The 24,637-nt window shown below is 41.0% G+C and overlaps 1 protein-coding gene across 2 annotated transcripts in view; it reads left to right on the forward strand.

Moving 5' to 3' along the window:
• Positions 1-24,637, forward strand: part of LOC140453516 (stathmin-like) — a 37,549-nt gene that overhangs the window by 7,303 nt on the left and 5,609 nt on the right. For both annotated transcript variants that reach the window (XM_072548257.1, XM_072548258.1), the window contains exons 2-4: positions 17,244-17,322; positions 21,393-21,556; positions 22,717-22,908. In XM_072548257.1, coding sequence (XP_072404358.1) covers positions 17,310-17,322; positions 21,393-21,556; positions 22,717-22,908 — 369 coding nt within the window. In that variant the 5' untranslated portion in view covers positions 17,244-17,309. The remainder of the gene's footprint in view (positions 1-17,243; positions 17,323-21,392; positions 21,557-22,716; positions 22,909-24,637) is intronic.

The raw sequence follows: 24,637 nt of genomic DNA on the forward strand, positions 1-24,637 counted from the left end.
AGCTGGCTAACAGGTAGGAGTGCTGCCTACTGTGGTTGAAAAGTCAGTGGAAACTTGGGCAACTGAACTATTAGAGGAAGCATATCCTGGGATTTTTCCTGACTGTGGTAATGAGGTTACAAAGTCACCAGTTGAAACAGGGGAGATCAAATAGTACAGATAAGAAAGTTGAAGTACAATTAGCAGAGACCCTGTTTGATGAGATGGTTGAGACAAAACAGGAACAAATGGATGAAAAAGTTGAAATCATTTTAGCTCAAATTAACTGAATTACAGCAGAAAGATGAGAAACTAAAGTAATTGGAACGGAGCAAAGTTTTTGGCCCTCCATGTTGTGCCACCCATTTATCCTACTCGAAGATCAAGCTAGCTACATATTCTTAATTTTACTGTCATCCATGTGGCTATCTAAGAGTCACTTAAATGTCCCTAACCTATCTGACTCAACTACCACTGCTGGCAGTGCATTCTACGCACCCACCACTCTGAGTAAAGAACCTACCTCTGACATCTCCCCTAAACTTTCCTCCAATCACCTTAAAATTATGCCCCCTCTTTATAGTCCATTTCACCATGGGATAAAGTCTCAGGTTATCCACTCTACCTATTGCCTCCCATCCTTCTTTGCTCCAATGAGAAGAGCCCTAGTTCCTTCCACCTTTCTTCATAAGATATGCCCCCCAGTCCAGGCAGCATTCTGGTGAATCTGTTCTGCACCCTCTCTAAAGCTTTCAAATCCCTATAATGAAGCAACCAGACCTGAATATAATGTTTCAAGTGTGGCCTAACCAAGCTTTATAGAGCTGCAGCATAACCTTGCGGCTCAAACTCAATCCCCCTGCTAACGAAAGCCAACACACCATACGCCTTCTTAACCACCTTATCAACTTGGGTGGCAACTTTGAGGGATCTGTGAATGTGGACCCTGTGATTCCTCTGTTCTTCCACACTGCCAAGAATTCTGCCTTTAATCCTGTAATCTGCATTCAAATTTGACCTTCCAAAATGAATCACTTCACACTTTTCCAGATTGAACTTCCATCTGCCACTTCTTAACCCAGCTCTGCATCCTGTCAATGTCCCATTGCAACCTACAACAGCCCTCCACACTATCCACAACTCCTCCAACCTTTGTGTCATCGGCAAACTTTCTAACCCACCCTTCCACTTCTTCATCCAAGTCACTTATGAAAATCATTAAGTGCAGAGGTCCCAGAACAGACCCCTGCGGAACACCATTGGTCACTGAGCTCCAGGCTGAATACTTTCCATCTACAACCACCGTCTGGCTTCTATGGGCCTGTATCCAGACAACCAAACTTCCCTGTATCCCATGCTGCCTGACTTTCTGAATGAGCCTACCACGGGGAACCTTATCAAATGCATTGCTAAAATACATATACACCACTTCCACCGCTCGTCAATGTGTTTTGTCACATCCTCAAAAAATTCAGTAAGGCTTGTGAGGCATGACCTGCCCCTCTCAAAGCCATGGTAACTATTTCTAATCCAGTTCTAATCAAATAATCAGAAATCCTTCCCTCACAATTCTCTCCAATAATTTGCACATGACTGACTGTCTCTAATTCCCAGCATTATCCCGATTTCCTTTCTTGAACAAGGGGATAGCATTTGCTGCCATCCAATCATCTGGTACTATTCCAGTGGACAGTGAGGACGCAAAGATCATCGGCAAAGGTGCAGCAATCTCTTCCCTCATTTCCCGTAGTACCTGTGGATATATCCCGTCTGGCCCAGCGGGCTTATCTATCCTCATGTTTTTCAAAATATCCTCCTTAACATCAACATGTTCGAGCATATAAGCCTGATTCATGCTGTCCTCTTAAATGACAAGGTCCCTCTCGCTCGTGAATCCTGAAGCCAAGTATTCATTAAGTACCTCCTCTACCTCCGACTCCAGGCGTAAGTTCCCTCCACTATCCCTGATCAGCCCTACCCTCACTCTCGCCATCCTCATGTTCTTCCCAACTGTAGAACGCCTTGGGGTTTTCCTTAATCCTACCCGCCAAGGCTTTTCATGCCCCATTCTAGCTCTCCTAAGTCAATTCTTCAGTTCCTTCTTGGCTGCCTTATACCCTTTTAGAGCCCTGTCTGGTACTTGCTCCCTCAACCTTAAGTAAGCTTCCTTCTTCGTCTTGACTAAATGTTCCATATATCTTGTCATCCAAGGTTCTTTCAGCCTACTATATCCCTTCTTTGCCTCAGTGGGACACACCTAATAAACACTATTAGCAAATGCTCCCTAAACAACCTCCTCATTTCTGTTGTGCATTTCCCTGGGAATATCTGTTCCCAATTTATGCTTCACAGTTCTAGTATTTGTAATCCCACATCCCCACCCCCAATTAAATACTTTCCCATACCGTTTGCTCCTGTCCCTCTCTATGACTATAGTAAGGAGTTGTGATCATAATCACCGAAATGCTCTCCCATCAAGAGATCTGACACCTGACCTGGTTCGTTGCCAAGCACCAAATCCATTATGGCCTTCCATCTCGCTGGTCTATCTGCATATTGAGTCAGGAATCCTTCCTGGACACACCTGACAAAATCTGATCCATCCAAGCTATTTGCTATTTGGGGGGGGGCTATAGAAAACTCCCAATAAAGTGACTGCTCTTTTCCTGTTTTTTGACTTCCGCCATACTGACTCAGTAGACAAATCCTCCAACAACCTCCCTTTCTGCAGCTGTGACACTATCCCTGATCGCACCTCTTTTAGCTCCCTCCCTATTCCTTTTGAAAGATCTAAATCCTGGAACATCCAACAACCATTCCTGGCCCTGTGACATCCAACTCTCCATAATGGCCATAACATCGTAGCTCCAAGTACTGATCCATGCTCTAAGTTCATCATCCTTATTCCTGACACTTCCACTAAAATAGACACACTTCAACCCATCACACTGACTGCAACTTTGCTCTATCAACTGTCTATCTGTTCTCTCAGACTCTCCGCAAGCTGTATCTGCCTGTTCATCAGTTACCCCATCCTCTGATCTGTAACTCTGGTCCCCAACCCCCTGCCAAACTAATTTAAATCTCCCAAAGAGCTCTAGCAAACCACCTGTCCAGCATATTGGTGCCCCTCCAGTTCAGGTGCAACCAGTTCTCCTTGTGCAGGTTCTACCTTCCTCAATGTATCCCACTTATCCACATATCTGATGTCCTCCCTCGTACACCAGCTCTGCAGCTACACTTGCTCTCTGTACCTAGCCTCACTAGCCCGTGGCACCGGTAACAATCCTGAGATTACTACTCTGCGCATCCTGCCTTTTAGCTTCTAACCTAACTCCCTATATTCCTTTTCAGGTCTTCATCCCTTTTCCTACCAGTGTCATTGGTATCGATGTGTACCACAACTTCTCGCTTCCCCCTTAAGAATTCTGTAGGCTCAATCAGAGACATTCCTGACCCTGGCACCTGGATGACAACATACCAGCCGGGACTCTCGGTTGCAACCACAGAATCTCCTGTCTGTTCCTGTAACCATTGAAGCTCCTATCACTATCACTTTCCTATTCTCCTGCTACCCTTCTGAGCCACAGAGCCAGGCTCAGTGCCAGAAACTTGGCTGCTGTGTTTTTCCCCTAGCAGGTCATCCACGCTTCCCAACAGTATCCAAAGCAGTATACTTATTATTGAGGGGAACGGCCGCAGGGGATCCCGGCACTGTCTGCCTATTCCCTATACTTCTCCTGATGGTCACTCAGCTACTTTTATCCTGTAACTTAGATGTGACTATCTCCCTATAACTCCTCTCTATCACTCCGTCAGCCTCCTGGATGATCCGAAGTTCATCCAGCTCCAGTTCCCTAGTCTGTGAGAATCTGTAGTTGAGTGCACTTCTTGCAGGTGAAGTCAGCAGGGACACTCATGGTGATTCTTACTCTCCACATCATGCAAGAGGAGTGTGCAACTGCCCTAACTTTCATCCCCTTTGCTCTAAATTGCCAAAAGAGATTTTTAAAAACAACCTTAATAGCCTTCCAAACAGAGTCTTTTCTTTGTGTCAAAAAGTATACATGGAAGAAGTATCCTGATCTGCCACTATCTTAAAAATTATGTCTTAATAAGGAAATGGTGACCATCACATATTCAGGCAGATGAGAAATGGGCAAAAGTTCATCAGGTGGTATTAAGAGAAAGGAGGTGTTGCAGGTAGCACATGAACTACCAGCAGGAACTCATTTAGTGGTAAGAAAATCTCAAGCTAAAATACAAAAATGTCTTTACTGTCCTGGACTGCACATGGATATAGCTGAATTTTGCCAGACATGTCATACATATCAGGTAATTGGAAAACCACAGGCAGTAATAAAATCCACACCTTTAATACCTTTTGCTGCATTTGAGGAACCTTTTCACACGAGTCTTAATTGCTTGTGTACGGCTCCTATCTAAAATAAAAAGTGGGAATCAGTATTTGTTAAGAATAATGAATGTGTCCACTAGATTTCCAGCGGTCATCCCATTAAGCAATATCACAGCTAAAAGCATTATAGAGGAGTTATTCAAATGTTTCACTAGAGGTGGACTACCCACAGAGATACAATCAGATCAAGGGTCAAATTTTAAATCAAAATTTTTCAAGGAAGTTATGGACAGCTTAGGAATAAAACAACTCAAATCTACAGCATACCATTCAGAATCATAGGGACCACTAGAAACATGGCATCAAACATTAACGACCACGTTAAGAATATGAGAGAGTCAAGAATATGAGAGAGAGAGCAAGAAACTGACGCCACAGGGAACCTGCAGTTACTGCCTTTGCTGTTTGAATTCATGTATCGCTGGACATCGGAGTGTGTCTGTGAAAATTAACAAATACTGAAATTTACAACTGATCTTGGAGGAACTGTTTGGGTGAAGTTCATGGCACAGAAACAGGTAAGTGAATTGTTTTAAGTGTGTGGGTTCTTTCTTGATTATATGTTTTTTGAAATATGTCTCTTGATTAAATTTAAAATTTTAGCCAAAACAATTAATTTCACCTGGGGCAGTGTTTTGTAGATGAATAAAATGGTGTTATTTTCTGGGTCTGTAGATTGTGAAGGAGCAAAAATGGCCTGTAATAGAGTGATATGCGCTCCTTGTCAGATGTGGGAATTTAAAGAGAGTTTATGGGTGACTGCGGATTATATCTGCATTAAATGATGTTCGTTGCAAATCCTGTCAGATCGAATGGTTCGGTTGGAGAGTTAGAAGCAGTGAGAAATTTGCAACAGCAACAGTACATGATGGAAGGCAGGTATAGGAAGGGGAAAAGTCACAGATATAGTCACATAGATGGGTTAACTCTAGGAAAGGTAAGAGAGGTAGGCAGCTAGTGTAGGAGCCTTCTGTGGCTATCCCATTTCAACAAGTATGCTGTTTTGGAAAATGTAGGGGGTGATGGATTCTCCGGGGAACATAGCACAAACAGCCAAGTTTCTAGTATTGAGACTAGCTCTAATGAAAAGTTAGGTTCCCAGAGATCAATTATGTTAGGGGACTCTCCTAGTTCTAGGTCAGGATTTATACACTTAATGGTAAGGTCCTAGGGAGTGTTGCTGAACAAAGAGACCTTGGATTGCAGGTTCATAGCTTCTTGAAAGTGGAGTCGCAGATAGATAGGATAGTGAAGATGGCGTTTGGTATGCTTTCCTTTATTGGTCAGAGTATTGAGTACAGGGGTTGGGAGGTCATGTTGCAGCTGTGCAGGGCATTGGTTAGGCCACTTTTGGAATATTGTGTGCAATTCTGGTCTCCTTCCTATCGGAAAGATGTTGTGAAATTTGAAAGGGTTCAGAAAAGATTTACAAGGATGTTGCCAGGGTTGGAGGATTTGAGCTATAGGGAGAGGCTGAACAGGCTGGGGCTGTTTTCCCTGGAGTGTCGGAGGCTGAGGGGTGACCTTATAGAGGTTTACGAAATTATGAGAGGCATGGATAGGATAAATAGACAAAGTCTTTTCCCTGGGTTGGGGGAGTCCAGAACTAGAGGAGCATAAGTTTATGGTGAGAGGGGAAAGATATAAAAGAGACCTAAGGGGCAACTTTTTCACACAGAAGGTGACATGTGTATGGAATGAGCTGCCAGAGGAAGTGATGGAGGTTGGTACAATTGCAACATTTAAAAGGCATTTGGATGGGTATATGAATAGAAAGGGTTTGGAGGGATATGGGCTGGGTGCTGGCCTAGATTGGGTTGGGACTAGATTGGGTTGGGATATCTGGTCGGCATGGACGGGTTGGACTGAAGGGTCTGTTTCCATGCTGTACATCTCTATGACTCTAATATCCAGATGATTGGAATAAAGGAATTCTGATTGTGCTTTTTGCCATCAGGTGCACTAAATGACTCAGTCAAATTTAGTCCATTTGAGTTAGTGTTTGGGCATGAAGTGATAGGACTACTAAAATTGATTAAGGAGAAATTGGTGAGTCAGAATTCAGAGACCACATGTTTGAACTGTCAAATTTTAGGGAATGGTTAACATTTAAAAGTATCAGCATATAATGAAACGGAAAGCAGGCAATAAATCAAAAACTCTCAATTTTGCTATTGGAAGTAGTGTTAGTGTAATTCCAGTGATAGGTGAAACTTTAAAAGCAAGCTTTAGTGGACCATATCAAGTCAAAAGGAGATTGAACTATATGATAAGGATTCTAACAGAAATCTGTCTGTCATGTAAATATGCTGAAAAGGTATTTTGACAGGGAAGGAAAGCAAAAGGAGACTGTGTTATTTGTTCCAATAAAACGTGAACAACCAAATTCTCTGAATTGCCGATGTCCAATTTTATTTGGGGAAATGAGGAAGTTGTCAAAAATTGGGTAAATTATTGAGTTGAAAATGTGTTGCTGGAAAAGCGCAGCAGGTCAGGCAGCATCCAAGGAACAGGAGAATCGACATTTCGGGCATAAGCCCTTCTTCAGGAATGCTTATGCCTGAAACGTTGATTCTCCTGCTCCTTGGATGCTGCCTGACCTGCTGCGCTTTTCCAGCAACACATTTTCAGCTTTGATTTCCAGCATCTGCAGTCCTCACTTGCTCCTCATAAATTATTGAGTTACCTTCCAAAGGAAAATCAATGACCTGAGAGAGTTATTGCTATCGCATGAGGAGATATGTGGAAATAAACTGGGGAGTACTAACCTAAGTATGCATGATGTAGATATAGAAAATGCTGTTATGATTAATCAATAGTCTTATAGGCATAACCCTCTAAAGTTGGCACAGGTTCAAAAGGAGATTGAGTGCATGCTCCGAGGCGACAATAATCGAAGTGCATTATAGTGACTGGAGCTCACCCATAGCAATGGTGCCAAAGCCAGATGGTACCCGATGGTTGTGTGTGGACTGTTACAAAAACTGATGCATATCCAATTCCACATTTGGAAGACTGTATTGAACGGATGAGACAAGCAACTTAGAAATATAAGTTGGACTTGCTCAGAGTTTACTAGCAGGTACCTTTTGTCCAAAAGAACTAAGTCAATTTTAGCTTACATAACGCCAAATGGACTATCAATTTAAAGTCATGCCGTTTGATATGAAAAATGCGCCAGCCACATTTCAAAGACTAACCAATAAGGTAATTTCCGGATTACCGAATTGTGTCGTACATTTTGATGACATAGTGATTTTTAGTAACACATGGAAAGAACATTTGCAGCATTTATTAGAATTGTTCGATAGACTTCGGGAGGCAGGCTTGATGGTTAAACCTGGCTAAAAGTGAATTTGTCAAAGCCCATGTCACCTGCCTGAGCTATGCTATTGAATGTAGACAAATGGCTCCACTGAATGCAAAAACAAAGGTAATTGGGGAATTTCCCCTACCATTCGACAAAAAGAGCAGTACTACAGTTCCTGGATTTTATTGGAAATCGAATGAGATCGTGAAGCTGCTCATTCCTGCCCAGCAACACAGCTGCTACTGCTGTTCCTCTGTCTGAAAAAAGATGGAGCATCACCCAAACTGAACCTCCTCTCTCCAACATCTGGCAACACAGCGCTGGCTTTTATGTTTCTGTTCATTTCCTTGATTTTAAATTCTGGGATTAAATGATTAACTTGTAGAAGCTGAAGGCAAAGGAATTGAACTCTGGAAGGGGGCAGACATCGTGCAGGACAAGATGTGGTGAGCGCAGATATGTTTATCATCGATTTCAGGATTGGTGAGATCATGGACCAGCGACTGCTGGGAAGGTAAATTTTCCTGTTAAATACTTAACTCGTGAATAGGCGGAGCGCAGGCTCAACAGGAGTGGACATGGACATGGGGACAGCTGGGTATGTGAACTGGTTGTTGCTGAACCGAAGACACTACATGTGTAGTGTCTCCCACCTGTCCTCCTCTAACCAAAAAAAAAGACTCTGTGTGGAGGGTTGGCAAGGTAAGATTTTTATTTATTCAATCTCTCTTGGCAATTTAGAGCAGAAGGGCTAGAAACTAGGGCAGTTGCATGCTCCTGTTTCATGATGTGCGAGATAAGGGTCACCACTAGTGTTCCTGCTGACTTCACCTGTGAAAAGTGCACCCGACTCCAGCTCCTCTTAGATTGTATTAGGGAACTAGAGCCGGATGAGCCTCTGATTATTCGGGAGGCTGGGAGGTGATAGAGAGGAGTTATAGGGAGGTAGTTACACCTAAGTTACAGGGTAAAGGTCGCTGGGTGACCGTCAGGAAAGGGAAAGGGAATAGGAAGACAGTGCAGGGACCCTTTGTGGCTATTCCCCTAAACAATAAGTATACTGTTTTGGATTCTCTTGGAGGGGATTGATGTACTAGGGGAAAGCTTCAGCAGCCAGTTTTCTGGTACTGAGCCTGGCTCTGTAGCTCAGAAGGGATGTGGGGGAGAATAGGACAGCGGTAGTGATAGGAGATTCAACGGTGAGAAGAATAGATAGGAGATTCTTTGGTCGTGAACAAGATTTCTGGATGGTATGTTGCCTCCCGGGTGCCAGGATCGGGGATGTCTCAGATCAAGGTTACAGAATTCATAAAGGGGAGGGAGAGCAGCCAGAAGTTGTGGTGCACATCAGTACAAATGACATAGCTAAGAAAAGGAGTGAGGACCTGAAATGTGTATATAGGGAGTTAGGTTGGAAGCTAAAAGGCAGAACGAGCAGAGTAGCAATCTCAGGATTGCTACTGGTGCCAAGGGCTAATGAGGCTAGGAACAGGGAGCAACTACAGCTGAACATGTGGCTGCAAAGCTGGTAAAGGAGGGGGGGTTTTAGGTATGTGGATCATTGGATACCTTCTGGGGAAGGTGAAACTTGTAAAAGAAGGATGGGTTGCACCTGATGTGGAGGGGCACCAATATCCTGGGTGGGAGGTTTGCCTAGAGGCCTTCAGGAGTTTGCAAACTAGTTTGGCAGGGGAATAGGAACTGGAGTTACGGATCAGAGAATGGAGTAGATAGTGAACAGCCAGATACGGTGTGCAGAGAGTCTGTGAGGAAGGATAGACAGTTGATAGGGCAAAGTTGCAGTCAGTGTGATGGGTCTGTTTTAACCCAAGAATTATCAGAAATAGGGGTGATGAGCTCAGCATGGAACTATTATGTTGTGGCCATCATGGAGACTTGGATATCACAGGAACAGAAATGATTGTTGGATATTCCAGGATTAAGATGTTTCAAAAAGAATAAAGGGGGAGGTAAAAGAGGTGAGGCAGTGCCATTTCTAATCGGGCACAGTGGCACAGCTGTAAAGGAGGAGCTTGTCGAGGTAGGTTTGTGTACAGAGTCCGTATGGGTGGAAGTCGAACAAGAAAGGAGCTGTAAGAAGGAAGTTTACTTAACGTTGAAGAGGCAGGGATCTGTCAGGGCTCGAGAGGGTAATAAGGTAGCCAAGACTGAACTGAAGAATGGACTTTGAGCTAGAAGGGGACATGAAAAGGCTTTAGCGGGTTGGATTAAGGAAAACCCTAAGGCGTCCTACACTTGTGTGAGGAGCAAGAGGATGGCCAGAGTGAGAGTAGGGCTGATCCGGGATAGTGGAGAGAACTTGTGCCTGGAGTTGGAGCAGGTTGGGGTGATCCTTAGCGAATACTCTATTTCGGTATTCACTACTGAGAGGGACCTTTTCATTTGTGTTGTTACGGAGGATGTGTTGAAAATTTTGAAAAACATAAGCATAAGTAAGTCCCTTGTACCCAAAACATTGATTCTCCTGCTCCTCAGATGCTGCCTGAGCTGCGGTGCTTTTCCAGCCCCACTCTTTTTGACTCTGACTCAACAGCATCTGCAGCCATCACTTACTTCCAGACAGGATATACCCAAGGTTACCACAGGAAGCAAAGGAAGGGATTGCTGTGCCTTTGGCGATGATCTTTGCATCCTCCCACAGTCCAAAATTGTGCAGGTTAGGTGAATTGGCCATGCTAAATTACCCGTAGTGTTAGGGCCGAAGGGCCTGTTTCCACACTGTAAGTAATCTAATCTCACTGTTCACTAGAGTAGCACCAGATGATTGGAGGGTGACAAATGTTATTCCCTTGTTCAAGAAAGGAAATAGGGATAATCCTGGGAATTACAGACCAGTCAGTCTTACGTTGGTAGTGGGCAAATTATTGGCGAGGATTCGGAGAGTCAGGATTTATGATTACTTGGAAAACCAAGTTTGATTAAAGGCAATCAGAATGGCTTCCTGAAGGGAAGGTCATGCCTCTTAAGCCTTACTGAATTCTTTGAGGATGTGACAAAACATGTTGATGAAGATCAAGCAGTGGATGTGTTGTACGTGGATTTTAGCAAGGTGTTTGATAAGGTTCCTCAAGGTAGGTTCATTCACTCAGTACAGAGGCATGAGATACATGGAAATTTCACTGTCTGCATACAGAATCGACTGGCCATTAGAAAACAGAGGGTGGTAGTAGAATGAAAAGTATTCAGCCAGGAGATCTGTGACCAGTGGTGTTCTGCAGGGATCTGTTCTGGGACCTCTGCTCTTTGTGATTTTTATAAATGACTTCGATGAGGAAGTGGAAGGTTGGATTAGTAAGTTTGCCAATGACATGAAGCTTGGTGGATGTACATAGTCTGGAGGGCTGCTGTCAGTTGCAATGGGACATTGACAGGATGCAGAACTGGGCTGGTAAGTGGAAAAGTGTGAAGTGATTCATTTTGGAAGGTCAAATTTGAATGCAGACGACAGGGTTAAAGGCATGATTCTTGGCAGTGTGGAAGAACAGAGGAATCACTGCGTCCATGTCCATAGATCCCTCAATGTTGCACCCAAGTTGATAGGGTCTTTAAGAAGGCTTGTGGTGTCTTGGCTTTCATTAGCAGAGGGATTGAGTTTGAGAGCTGCGAGGTTATGCTGCAGCTCTATAAAGCCCTGGTTAGACCACATTTGGAACATTATGTTCTGATCGCCTCATTAAAAGAAGGATGTGGAAGCTTTAAAGAGGGTGCAGAGGAGATTTATCAGGATGCTTCCTGGACTGAAGGGCATGTCTTGTGAAGAAAGGGTGAGTGAGCTAGGGCTTTTCTCATTGGGGCGAAGAAGGGTGAGCGGTGACTTGATAGAGGTGTACAAGACGATGAGAGGCATAGATAGAGTGAAAGAGACGTTTTCCCATGGCAGAAATGGCTATCACAAGGGGGCATAATTTTAAGGTGATTGGAGGAAGATAGATTTTTTACACCAAGAGTGGAGGGTGCGTGGAACACACTGCGAGAGCGGTGCTAGTAAAGTCCGATACATTCGGGACATTTAAGCGACTCTTGGATAGGCACATGGAAAATGTGCCTATGTATGTAGGTTAGTTTGATCTTAGAGAAGTATAAAAGTTCGGTGCCACATCAAGGCCCTGTACTGTGTTGTATGTTCAATGTTCATCCCAAATTTTAGCAATGTGGCTGCTCCACTCACTGAATTACTAAAGAAAGCAAGAAGTTTCAGTGGACAGCAGACTGTCAGCAGGCATTTGACAGCCTGAAAGCTGTGTTAACCACTATCCCGGTATTAGCCGCATCTTATTACGCAAAGAGAACCAAAGTTAGAATAACTCAACCTATCTTAAAACCCAATCGACTCATCTTAATGAGGCTGTTCCATTAAGATGAGTCGATTGGGTTTTAAGATAGGTTAAGTTATTCTAAATTTAGTTCTCTTTTGTTTGTGTTTCTTTCATTAGTCTGCAAATAAATTCTGTCTTATTTAAAATTGAGTGGTTGAGCCTGCTGCATCACTCCTGGAATATCCACTTTTTTAATTGTTTTAAGCAGGTGTAAAGTTAGGGTCTGGGCTACTACTATAAATGTTTTGAGGGGGGTCTGACCTGGTGCAGAACACTATTATTGTTTTTGTCGTTTTCCAATTGAAAGCTTGCTATCCGTTGTGACTAAATCGTTGGCATGCCTCAGTAGTTGGACAACTCTTCTGTTATGAGGTTGTTTGTTCTCCTACACTTAGTTACAGCCGTCTCATTCATAAACAAGGTTTAGCTTGTTACCTAGTCAATTCTAAAGAAATAATTATTTGATTTCTACTGAAATTCCTTGAAAAAGCCTGGATGTTTTGAAATAAGTGGTATTAGTTTATAAATCTGTCTGGGGGGTGGGGGCTGGGGAACCTGGTGTGGTTTGGTGGTGGGACAGGTGAAACTTAATTTATAGCTGGAAATTTCTGTTTGAGAATGGTCATTGTGGTCACTAAGAACTGTGGTTGGTGAACACGTGCAATAAAATAGGAAATCATGTAGGATTACTGTAGTTGATTTCTGAACAATATCAATTTTTGTTCACAATCCCCAAAATATTGTTCTATCAGGTAATTAGATCGTGCCAACACTTAATTTTGGTCAAGTTTTCTTTTTATCCCTATTACAGAAGCTATAAAGAAAAATGTCTAAAACTAAAGCTTTCCATGATTGTGATTAAACCTTGTGAATATTATTGTGTTGCTTGCTGAATTCTTTCTTGGCCAGGTGAGTGCAAGATGAATAGCTTTGACGAAAAGTGTATTTTTTCAGTAATAGTCAAAGTCTTTGAATATCAAATCATAGCCAGAGAATCACATCCAAAGGTCCCCCGCCAAATGGCTATCACACGGGGGCATAATTTTAAGGTGGTTGGAGGAAGATAGATTCTTTACACAAAGAGTGGAGGGTGCGTGGAACACACTGCGAGAGCGGTGCTAGTAAAGTCCGATGCATTCGGGACATTTAAGCAACTCTTGGATAGGCACATGGAAAATGGAGGGTATGTAGGTTAGTTTGATCTTAGAGAAGGATAAAAGTTTGGTGCAGCATCAAGGTCCTAAACTGTGTTGTATGTTCAATGTTCATCCCAAATTTTAGCAATGTGGCTGCTCCACTCACTGAATTACTAAAGAAAGCAAGAGGTTTCAATGGACAGCGGACTGTCAGCAGGCATTTGACAGCCTGAAAGCTGTGTTAACCACTATCCCGGTATTAGCTGCATCCTATTACGCAAAGAGAACCAAATTTAGAATAACTCAACCTATCTTAAAACCCAATCGACCCATCTTAATGAGGCTGTTCCATTAAGATGAGTCGATTGGGTTTTAAGATAGGTTAAGTTATTCTAAATTTAGTTCTCTTTTGTTTGTGTTTCTTTCATTAGTCTGCAAATAAATTCTGTCTTATTTAAAATTGAGTGGTTGAGCCTACTGCATCACTCCTGGAATATCCACTTTTTTAATTGTTTTAAGCAGGTGTAAAGTTAGGGTCTGGGCTACTACTATAAATGTTTTGAGGGGGTCTGACCTGGTGCAGAACACTATTACAGAACACTATTATTGTTTTTGTCGTTTTCCAGTTGAAAGCTTGCTATCCGTTGTGACTAAATTATTGGCATGCCTCAGTAGTTGGACAACTCTTCTGTTATGAGGTTGTTTGTTCTCCTACACTTAGTTACAGCTGTCTTATTCATAAACAAGACTTGGCTTGTTACCTAGTCAATTCTAAAGAAATAATTATTTGATTTCTACTGAAATTCCTTGAAAAAGCCTGGATGTTTTGAAATAAGTGGTATTAGTTTATAAATCTCTCTGGGGGGTGGGGAACCTGGTGTGGTTTGGTGGTGGGACAGGTGAAACTTAATTTATAGCTGGAAATTTCTGTTTGAGAATGGTCATTGTGGCCACTAAGAACTGTGGTTGGTGAACACGTGCAGTAAAATAGGAAATCATGTAGGATTACTGTAGTTGATTTCTGAACAATATCAGTTTTTGTTCACTATCCCCAAAATATTGTTCTATCAGGTAATTAGATCGTGCCAACACTTAATTTTGGTCAAGTTTTCTTTTTATCCCTATTACAGAAGCTATAAAGAAAAATGTCTGAAACTAAAGCTTTCCATGATTGTGATTAAATCTTGTGAATATTATTGTGTTGCTTGCTGAATTCTTTCTTGGCCAGGTGAGTGCAAGATGAATAGCTTTGACGAAAAGTGTATTTTTTCAGTAATAGTCAAAGTCTTTGAATATCAAATCATAGCCAGAGAATCACATCCAAAGGTCCCCGGCCAAACTATGTACTGATAAACTCAGGAGTTCCCCAACTTCTAAGAAATCAAAGGAAAAATGTTTAATGTCCATATTACAGAGGAGGAAGTGCTGGATGGCTTAAAACGCATAAAAGTGGATGAATCCCTGGGACCTGAACAGGTATATCCTAGAACTCTGTGGGAAGCTAAGGAAGTGATTGCTGACTCCCTTGCTGAGATACTTGTATCATTGATAGTCACAGGTTAGGTGCCGGAAGATTGGAGGTGGTTAATGTGATGCCACTATTTAAGAAAGATGGTAAGGAAAAGTGAGGGAACCATAGACTGGGTGCCTGATTTCGATGATGGTCAAGTTGTTGGAGGGAATCCTGAGGGACAGGATTTACATGTATTTGGAAAGGCATAGACTGATTAGGGATAGTCAGCATGGCTTTGTGTGTGGGAAATCATGTCTCACTACCTTGATTCAGTTTTTTGAAGAAGTAACAGAGGATTGAGGGCAGAGCAGTGGACGTGATCTATATGGACTTCAGTAAGGTGTTCAACAAAGTTCATCATGGTAGACTGGTTAGCAAAGTTAGGAATACAGGGAGAACTAGCCTTTTGGATGCAGAACGGGCCCGAAGGTAGGAGACAAGGTGATGGTGGAGGGTTGCTTTTCAGACTGGAGGTGATTTCGCTGCTCGTTGGATGCTGCCTGAACTACTGTGCTCTTCCAGCACCACTAATCCAGTATTTGCTTTCCAACATCTGCAGTTATTGTTTTTACCTCGTGTGTGACCAGCAGTGTGTTACATGGTTCGCTGCTGGGTCCACTGCTTTTCATCATTTATATAAATCATTTGGATGTGAATATAGGAGGAATGGTTAGTAAGTTTACAGATGACACAAAAATTGGAGGTTTAGTGCACAATGAAGAAGTACAGAGTATAACGGGATCTTAGTCAATGGGCCGAGGAGTGGCAGAGGGAGGTTAATTTAGGTAAATGTGAGGTGCTACGTTTTGGAAAGGCAAATCAGAGTAGGACTTAATGGGATGGTCATGGGGAGTGTTGTTGAACAAAGAGACCTTGGAGTGCAGGTTCATAGTTCCTTGAAAGTGGAGTACCAGGTCGAAAGGACAGTGAAGGCATTTTGTATGCTTTCCTTTATTGGTCAGTGCTTTGAGTATAAGAGTTGGGAGGTCATGTTGAAGTTGTATAGGACATTGATTAGGCCACTTTTGGTCTACTGTGTGCAATTCTGGTCTCCCTGCTATAGGGCAGATGTTGTGAGACTTGAAAGAGTTCAGGAAAGATTTACAAGGATGTTGCCAGGATTGGACGGTTTAAGCTATAGGGAGAGGCTGACTAGGCTGGGGCTATTTTCCCTGGAGGATTAGAGGCAGAGGGGTGACCTTTTATAGAGGTTTATAAAATCATGAGGGGTACGGATAGGGTAAATAGACAAAGTCTTTCCCCTGGGGTGGGGGAGTCCAAAACTATAGGACATGAGAGGGAAAAGATATAAAAAGGACCTAATGGGCAACTTCTTCATGCAGAGGGTGGTGTGTAGATGGAATGAGCTGCCAGAGGAAGTGCTGGAGGCTGATGCAATTACAATATTTTAAAAGGCATCTGGATGGTTATATGAATAGGAAAGATTTCAAGGAATATGGGCTAAATGCTAGCAAATGGGACTAGATTTATCTAGGATATCTGGTCGGCATGGACGAGTTGGACCATAGGCTCTGTTTTCATGTTATCCATCTCTGACTCTGACTGTATGTCTTGAATGTATGTACTCAGTATGTATGTTCTGAGGAAGAGATTACAAATGTTACAGTCCTTTGAGTGAAAGCAATTACTCCTCATCTGGGCGGCATGGTGGCTCAGTGGTTAACATTGCTGCCTCACAGCACCAGGGTCCTGGGTTCGATTCCCGCCCATCTATGTGGAGTTTGCACATTCTTCCCGTGTCTGCATGGGTTTCCTGCAGGTGCTCTGGTTTCGTCCCACAATCCAAAAATGTGCAGGTTATGAATTGGCCATGCTAAATTGCCCGTAGTGTAAGGTGAAGGGGTAAATGTAGGGGAATGGGTCTGGGTGGGTTGTGCTTCAGCGGGTCAGTGTAGACTTGTTGGGCCAAAGGGCCTGTTTCCACACTGTCAGTAATCTAATCTCCGCCTTAATGTGGCTTGCCCTAAAAGGCATTTATCCTCACAAGCCCTTTGAAGTGTTTGATGCAATGATATGCCTCCTATCTTTCAAATTCCATGGAATATCTGTCCACTTTACTCAATCTCTGTTCATAAGGTTCATCAATCAAGTAAACATTTATTGCTTAAGGTAATCATACCAAATGTGCTCCAATTCTTCATCTCTGTTATAGTGTGAACAAATGTTTTATTAATTTTGTTCAGCTCTTGGAATGGTTTCCTGTTTTATATGAATAGGAAAGATTTCAAGGAATATGGGCTTAAATGCTGTATAAATACACATTCTTGAATGAATTTGGAACAATGCAACCACTAGATCAAGTCAAGCTGGACCTAAAACATAAACTCTGTTTCCCTCTCCACAGATACTGCTAGACCTGTTGAGTTCCTCCAGCACTTTGATTCTCTTAACTAGAGCAAGCTCTAGTTTGTCTCAGCTTTTGAAAAAAATTGTTTCATTTTAGTCCGTATGACTTGAGCAGTTAGATTTCTGAAACGTCAGCTGCTTGGAATAACCATTTTTAAAATGCCATTATATGATTATCTTACAGGTTCTATCCTTCTCAGTGAGCATTTTTCTGAGGTGTCCACTTTAGTTCTGTTCCATTTTGTTGAGCATGGCTTGCACTGGTAAGTGTTACCTTGATTTAGTACACATAATTCTGGACATTTGGATGTCACACTATGACTACATGGTAATTTCTTTTGTGAGGATACAGAATATGAAGGCAAGAACAAAATTAAATGCAATAAATTGCACAAGGAGTAGTAATGTGTTGCATATCTGTCTGACAGCTTTTGCTCTGAACTTTTCATGTTTTTGTTTTTCAGTCTAAAAGCTACTTTGCTTGTCTGCAGTCATAATTTAACTTATTCTACTTTTGTTTACAGTGCACCTCTTTTTGAGGCAGTTTTCACAATCTGGGAAGATAAATCAATCTTGAACAGAATTAACCAAAAAAGATCTGAATTTGATGTTATGAATGTGAAAAATTGAGTAGTTTGGCTTTTAGGAACAAGAATCGACCATTCAGTCTCTTGAAGCTATTCACCATTTAATTAGATCTTGGCTAATTTCATTTACCTATCTGTCCCTGTATTCTTGGATCTAATGTGATAATAGGCGAGAAGGGAAGGAAAAGGAGGATTAGCAGCTGTTTTTGATTGAAGATTAAATTAGAATGCTGGAAAAAATCTTTCCTAGGAAATACAAAGACAGAATATTTGGTGAGAGATAAGGTACTCTAGAGGTACCACCAACCAGCAGGAAAGATAGAAGACAAGGCACTTGCACGCAATTTACAGAGGCGCAAAAACTACAATTGTAATGGATGATCTGAATTATCCCTATATAGACTGTGATAACAGTAGCATAAATCAGAGGGGGAGTTTCTAAAATTTAATCTGGGTAATGATATATACATGTAGTATGTCATCACTTAAAATTGCGGTTGCCTTCCTGAAAATTGCAACTTTAATTGTAATTACTTGAAATTTCCATAGTTTTTTTTCATTCATGCATATGATATTATTGGCTAAGCTAATTTGCATTGAGAAGGTGTTGGTGAGCTGCTGCTTTGAACAGCTGCAGTCCTTGAGGTGTAGAGACACCCACGGTACTGTTAGAAGGGAGTTCCAAGATTTGACCTAGTGACAGTGAAGAGTCAGAGATATGGATCCAAATCAGGATAGCATGTGCCTTAGATGGGAACTTGCAGGTGATGGTGTTGTTATGTATCTGCCTTTGTTCTACTGGGTGATACAGATCATGGCTTTTTGATAGTGCTGTCAGAGGAGTCTTGTAGATGGTACATATCACTGCTACTGTGTGTCTACGATGAAGGGAGCGCATGTTGAATGTGGTGGATGGAATGGCATCAAGTGGGCTGCTTTGTCCTGGGTGGTATCATGCTTCTTGATCATAGTTGGAGTTGTACACATCCAGGCTAGTGGGGAGTATTCCAACTCACTCCTAACTGGTGCCTTGTGGATGGTGGACATTTTCTGGGGTGACAGAGATATTCACTGCAGAATTCCTGGCTTCTGATCTGCCCTTGTAGCCACAGTATTTTTTTGGCTGGTTCTGTTCAGTTCAGTTTCTTGTCAGTGGTAATTTCCTGGATATTAGTGGGGGATTCAGTGATAGTAATTGCCATTAAATATTAAGAGATGATGGTTAAAATCTGTTTTGTTGGTGATGGTTATTGTTTGGTACTTGTGTGATGCAAATGTTACTTTCAACCTATTAGCTCAAGCCTGAATGTTATCCAGGTCATACTGTAAATGAACATTGACTGCTACAGTACCGGGAGTGTCATGACGTTGAGAATAGTGCGATTATCTGCAAACTTCCCTACTTCTGACTTTGTGTTGGAAGGAAGGTCGTAGGATCTTACTATTGGTTCCCAAAACAATCAAAGTTATAACTGTATTTGGGTTCTGTAGGCTCTTCCTTAACAGTAAGAAATAATAAAATATTATACCCCGTAGGTTGAAATACATAACTTTGCTACATTCCTGCATTGTTGAATGAACTAACTTTTAAAATGAAAAGCTTTCCCTTTCTTGCATCCAAGCTGTAGGAGGGGTACTTTTGATACGAAATGCACTGCAAGAGCAGATTTGTCAGTCTTTTTAAAAATAAAGGTTAATAATCATTCCAGTTTAGCACTTCAGCACCTTTTGGAACCTGCACTATCACAAGCTCAGAGCATTGGATCAAAGCTGGATCTTGAATGGGAGCACTGATTTTTAAGTCATGGAGCAGGAGATTTGGTAAAATGGTAGGTCAGATATTTGGAGATGCTGCAAGATGCGGCAGGTCAGGCAGAAAGATTGCGAGTCACAGAGCTGACAAGGCCACTTCAAAATGTTAGCAATTGGGTCATGTAGAAAATGGCATTAAAATGAATCTAACATCATTGAGCATATAGTCTGCATTGTCCTATTGGCATTAAGGCTAAACAATGTTAAAAAGGAACTTACTTCACATCATTGTTTCCAGTCCCAGAGAAAGGAGGCATTGGTGGATCTTGTTCACTTGAATTAAATAAGGAAATCCAACATAAATTTGTAAAAGGAAGTACATGATTAAGTAATTTGTTTGAATTCTTTTGATGATGTAACAGAGAAGGTTGATGAGAATGATATATTTCATATGGTGGACATTAAATATTGAAATCTATTTGATAAAGTACCACATAACAGGCATCTCACAAAAAATGAAGATTATTGAATAAAATGGACAGTGGCAGCATGAATACAGAGGGGATTGAGTGACAGGAAATGGAGAGTAGTGGTGAGTGGTCATTTTTCAGGAAATGGAGGAAAGTATATTTATGAGATTCCCTCAGTTCCCTCAGTATTGAACCATTGTTTTTCTTGAATCAAATTAATTACCTAGACTTGGGTGTATAGGTCACAGTTTTAAAGTTTGTGATGATGCAAAACTTGAATATATTGCGAACTGTGAGCTCTTTTGCAATATACTTCAGTACAATGTAGATTAGTTAGAATAGATGGACATGTAGAAGGTGAAACTGAATATATAGAAGTATGAGGTGATGCACTTTAGGATGTTGCACAAAGGAGAGGCAATATAAGTAAGGAATACAACTCTAAAAGATTCATATTTTATTTGCCTGAATTAGCTCCTTAATTTAGTACATTCATTGAAATATTTGAGACATGAGGAACTACATAAATGCAAACTGTCATCCAGAAGAATTAAGATTTTAATGTTGTAGCTGCTTCTATTTATTATGTTGCAGTAGCATATCAATGAATAATGTAGCTGTAAACAATGCCGAATGAAGTGCACTGGCTAAGAGAAGCCAGTTAATACATAATGAGGATGATTGTGATAAATTTAACTGATAGAAATTTTCATATACACCAATTCCTGTGGTTTCTTGAACCCAATGGTTCTTCCTTTTATACTAGTTTTTTAATGTTCAGCAATATTTTCTTTGCATTGTAATAAATCATTATGTTGGCTAATAATATACATTTAATAACTATTTCAAAGGATTGTTTGAAGCATTCAAAGATAAGTCTACAAATTATTTTGCTGTCATGTATGTTTTGTTAACATGAGTTTACTGTAATGCGATTGATTAATTGGAAACACTGTTTCTGAAGTGCACACTTTAAAAACATTTGCTGATTGTAACTTGGTTACATCGCCAAATTTAAGAGCTGTTTCTAACGTGAAATTTTACTGTAATGCGGGGTTGCACAAGAATGCAACCATTGCGTTATAGAAGAACTACCTGTATGCATCTTTCGTTGGTTTTGTATTCCCTAAAGGAGGAAATAAGTTTTTGTGTACTGGAAAGGGATTCAATACAATAAATTCCTCAGTTGGATCACCACTCAGCCTGCTCAACTTGAACAAATACAAGTAATATTTATGCAGTTAGTCCTTTTTAAAATTGGTATCATTCTGATGCATCTGCAATGTAACCTTTCCAAGGCCATCTACCTGAGAAACAAAAATTATTCAGTTTCTTTTGTTGTAAAATTTAACCCTTAATTAATGTAGCATTATGTCATTTAATATCTTAATGTCAGAAAGCCCTGACAGCAATCTTGTTATTTGACCTGCACAGTTAATATATTTAGGAGTTAGGTTGGTCAGAATGGACTTGAGTTAATGCTACCATGCCATTTCTTAAAAAAATATATATAACTCATTTCAGACATTAAAGTAAAAGAACTAGACAAGCGTTCTTCAGGCCAGGCTTTTGAGATCATTCTGAGCCCCACTGCTGAAACAATTCCAGAATTTCCTCTTTCTCCCAAGAAAGATCGGTCACTTGAAGATCTTCAAAAAAAAATGGAAGCAGCAGAGAACAGACGAAAGGTACTTAAATGGAATACAGTATGAGCATAGTATGAACTACATGGTACTTTAAAAGTGTATTGGATAGAAGGCCCTTTTGACCAGCTAACATGTGCTGCCTAAAATGATAGGTGTTTCCTTCTGAATTGTCAGTACTGTGCAGTGATTGCTTACTTTAGCTACTGAGCAGTGCTCCTGTGCTTTGCACTTCTGAATTTGAGTGCTAAAAGTTAAAACTGGAGAAATACTATACATTGTCAATAACTCTTCTTGAGAACAATACCACTTGCCATGTATAGGAAGGGTTTGGGGGGATCAGGGCTGGGTGCTGGCAGATGGGACTAAGCTGGGTTGGGTATTTGGTCGGCATGGACGATCTGGACCAAAGGGTCAGTTTCCATGCTGTAAATCTCTATGACACTATAACAAAAGTCAAATGAAGAACACACCTATGTTACCCTAACCTTGTGGAACAGTCTAGTATTTATCTTGGTTTTGCACTTCGGTCGTCCTTGAAAAGTGCTGAGCAGGAGATTACTGTGATTTTGAGGCTGCAGGGACTGAATCAATATTTCCTGAAATGATTGTACAGCTTTTGTAGTTACTATAGGAGAATTTTCATCTCTTTGCTTTGGGCTAGCTAGATTTAAACAAATTTTAGAATTAAAGAAAAAAGTCCAAACTTGCAGCACTATAAAAGGGTTGAGAGGCTATTTCTCAACATTTCCAAACTGGGCCAGTGTATAATGTGCTCAGATTCTTATTCCATGTAATTTTATTAAGTAGAAATGTTAAAATGCTGAAGATCTGTAACAATGAATATTAGAAAGGCATAGTATTAAAATGAAGAAGGCATGTAATTATTTTTGAGATCCTTTTTTAAAACATTAGCTTAACTTCTTCCTGACTTGTATATTTCTTTATAATTCTGACCTTTATTGACATTACACTATTGTTCCACCTCCAAATGTAATGGAACAATTATTAGTTGCCTGGACAACATGTTTTTCTATCAAAAGACCTCCACAGACAACTATCTTTTTAAATAATTTTTGTTAAGATTCAAACTGTTCTTTGCAAAAATATTTGATACCAGAATGTGACTTACATCTCTGAATATATCGAACTAACCTTGTGGTATTGATGTTCAGTTGAACAATTGGTCTCTCTTATTTCCCTAGTCACATGAAGCAGAAGTTCTGAAACAGTTGGCTGAAAAACAAGAGCATGTAAAGGAAGTGCTTCAGAGAGCTATTGAAGAAAATACCAAATTCAGCAAAATGGCAGAAGAAAGACTGATCACCAAGATGGAACTTATTAAGGAGAACCGTGAGGCTCAATTAGCTGCCAAGCTCGAGCGTCTACGTGAAAAGGCAAATTAACTTTTAACACCCTTTTTACATGGTCAAGATGAAATCCAAAATGACTTCCTTCCCTGGGATAACACCAGAACTTTTACTATCCAATTTTGTTACTCTTACTGCTCTTTTAGGACTGTGACTGGTGAATTCCCATAGGTGACAGAAGTCCTCCAAGTTCCATATCTAATTTGCCAGTTTTCATGAGTCTAGACCAGGTCTGGCAAAACATTTTTGATGGAGGTGCCACATTATGTTTTTTCTTTTTCGTGCATTGCAGATAGGAGGGCTGGAGGACAAATTTCAGAAAGATAAAACTTTTCACAATAGTAAATGAATTTCAGGAAAACATTCCAAAGTAATAAATCAATAATTTTATAAATGAATAGTTAATAACAACATGACCATTAAAATATCACAAGTAGCAGAGCTAACTAATAAACCCTCTCTCTTGCCTTTCAATTAAGAAGTAGAGCGTGGAGAGATAGAATAGGTCCCAAGTCCTGATCATCAGGGGCCAGGTGGGGACAGGGACCAAGCTAAGCAGTTGTGTTTAACTAATGCTGACATTGTGTTTGTCTCTGGTGATGTACACACTTTGGGCTGACCTAGGCAGAGTTTGTATGAAAATGAGAGCCGGAAGTGAATCACCTTTCAGCATCCTTTTCAAAGTTCTCTATTCTGGACACGTTTTTGGAGATGGAAGAAGAGGAAGGCAGGTCTAAATGTGTGTCCAGCTCACTATTGGTCTTAGGACTCTCACATTCTCCCTTTCCCACTTTACATGCACAGTTTTATTTTTTTCCTCCTCCCATGCACATATTCCCTTCACTCATGCTTCCTCCCACATAATCTCAAATACTCTCTCTCCCCTTGCCCACTCACCCCGCTCTTTCATTCGCATAATTGGAAGCCATTTTGTTGGCCTTAAGAAACCCGGCGCTGCACAGAAAGAAGAATCTTGTATTACCCACTACTGGCTCCTCAGTTCAGACCCTATTTCCCTCAAACCACCTGACAACTTGAAATCTACTTGCACAATAGTCTGGAGGCTCTGAGCCAATTTTACCACATATACCTGCATGCATGCTTGCCGTCCTTCTGCTCGGCAGACCTGCCTTTGCCACTGCTGGTGTGCAGGTCTGTAGCTTGATTATGCTACTCACATTCGTATGTTTCATTACTCTTCCAATCAGAGACTGCTTTTCTCCAGTGTTATCAGAGAAAGGACCTCTGATTGGAAGAACACCTCCTTGTAGAATCTTCTATATTCACTTTCTGTATTTAAAAATTTGGTGGTAGGCCTGTTGGACAAGATTGTTCTTGATAGTGAGTGCTAACAACTTATTGAAGCCTGATGGGTTAATGAAAGTAAATCTGTTTCTGTCTACCACTGCCATATTCAGTCTGTGACATATTGCAACCCCGGCAACAGAGGCGTAGTGCACATGTTGAACTTTGTGGTCAGAGCCAGTGCCATGTGGTTTATTTACCCATTGAGTTATTGAGGGTACCTGTTGGAAAATGCCAATATATTAATTCCTTGCAGTGACAAGGTAAGTCTTATCTGAGTGCTCTTGCTGATATGTTTGTAGTTTATCAACCAGAGTGGATAATGATTTGGGAAATCATGAAACTGTATTAGGAATATGAAAACACTTTCTGAAGAAGTAAAATAATGTTGCAATAACGTTCTGAATAGATTTTCTGTAATACAGTATACAGTGTTGCTCAGCATGCTAGA

This window comes from Chiloscyllium punctatum, chromosome 27 (assembly GCF_047496795.1).
Source record: "Chiloscyllium punctatum isolate Juve2018m chromosome 27, sChiPun1.3, whole genome shotgun sequence".
Classification (NCBI taxonomy): domain Eukaryota; kingdom Metazoa; phylum Chordata; class Chondrichthyes; order Orectolobiformes; family Hemiscylliidae; genus Chiloscyllium; species Chiloscyllium punctatum.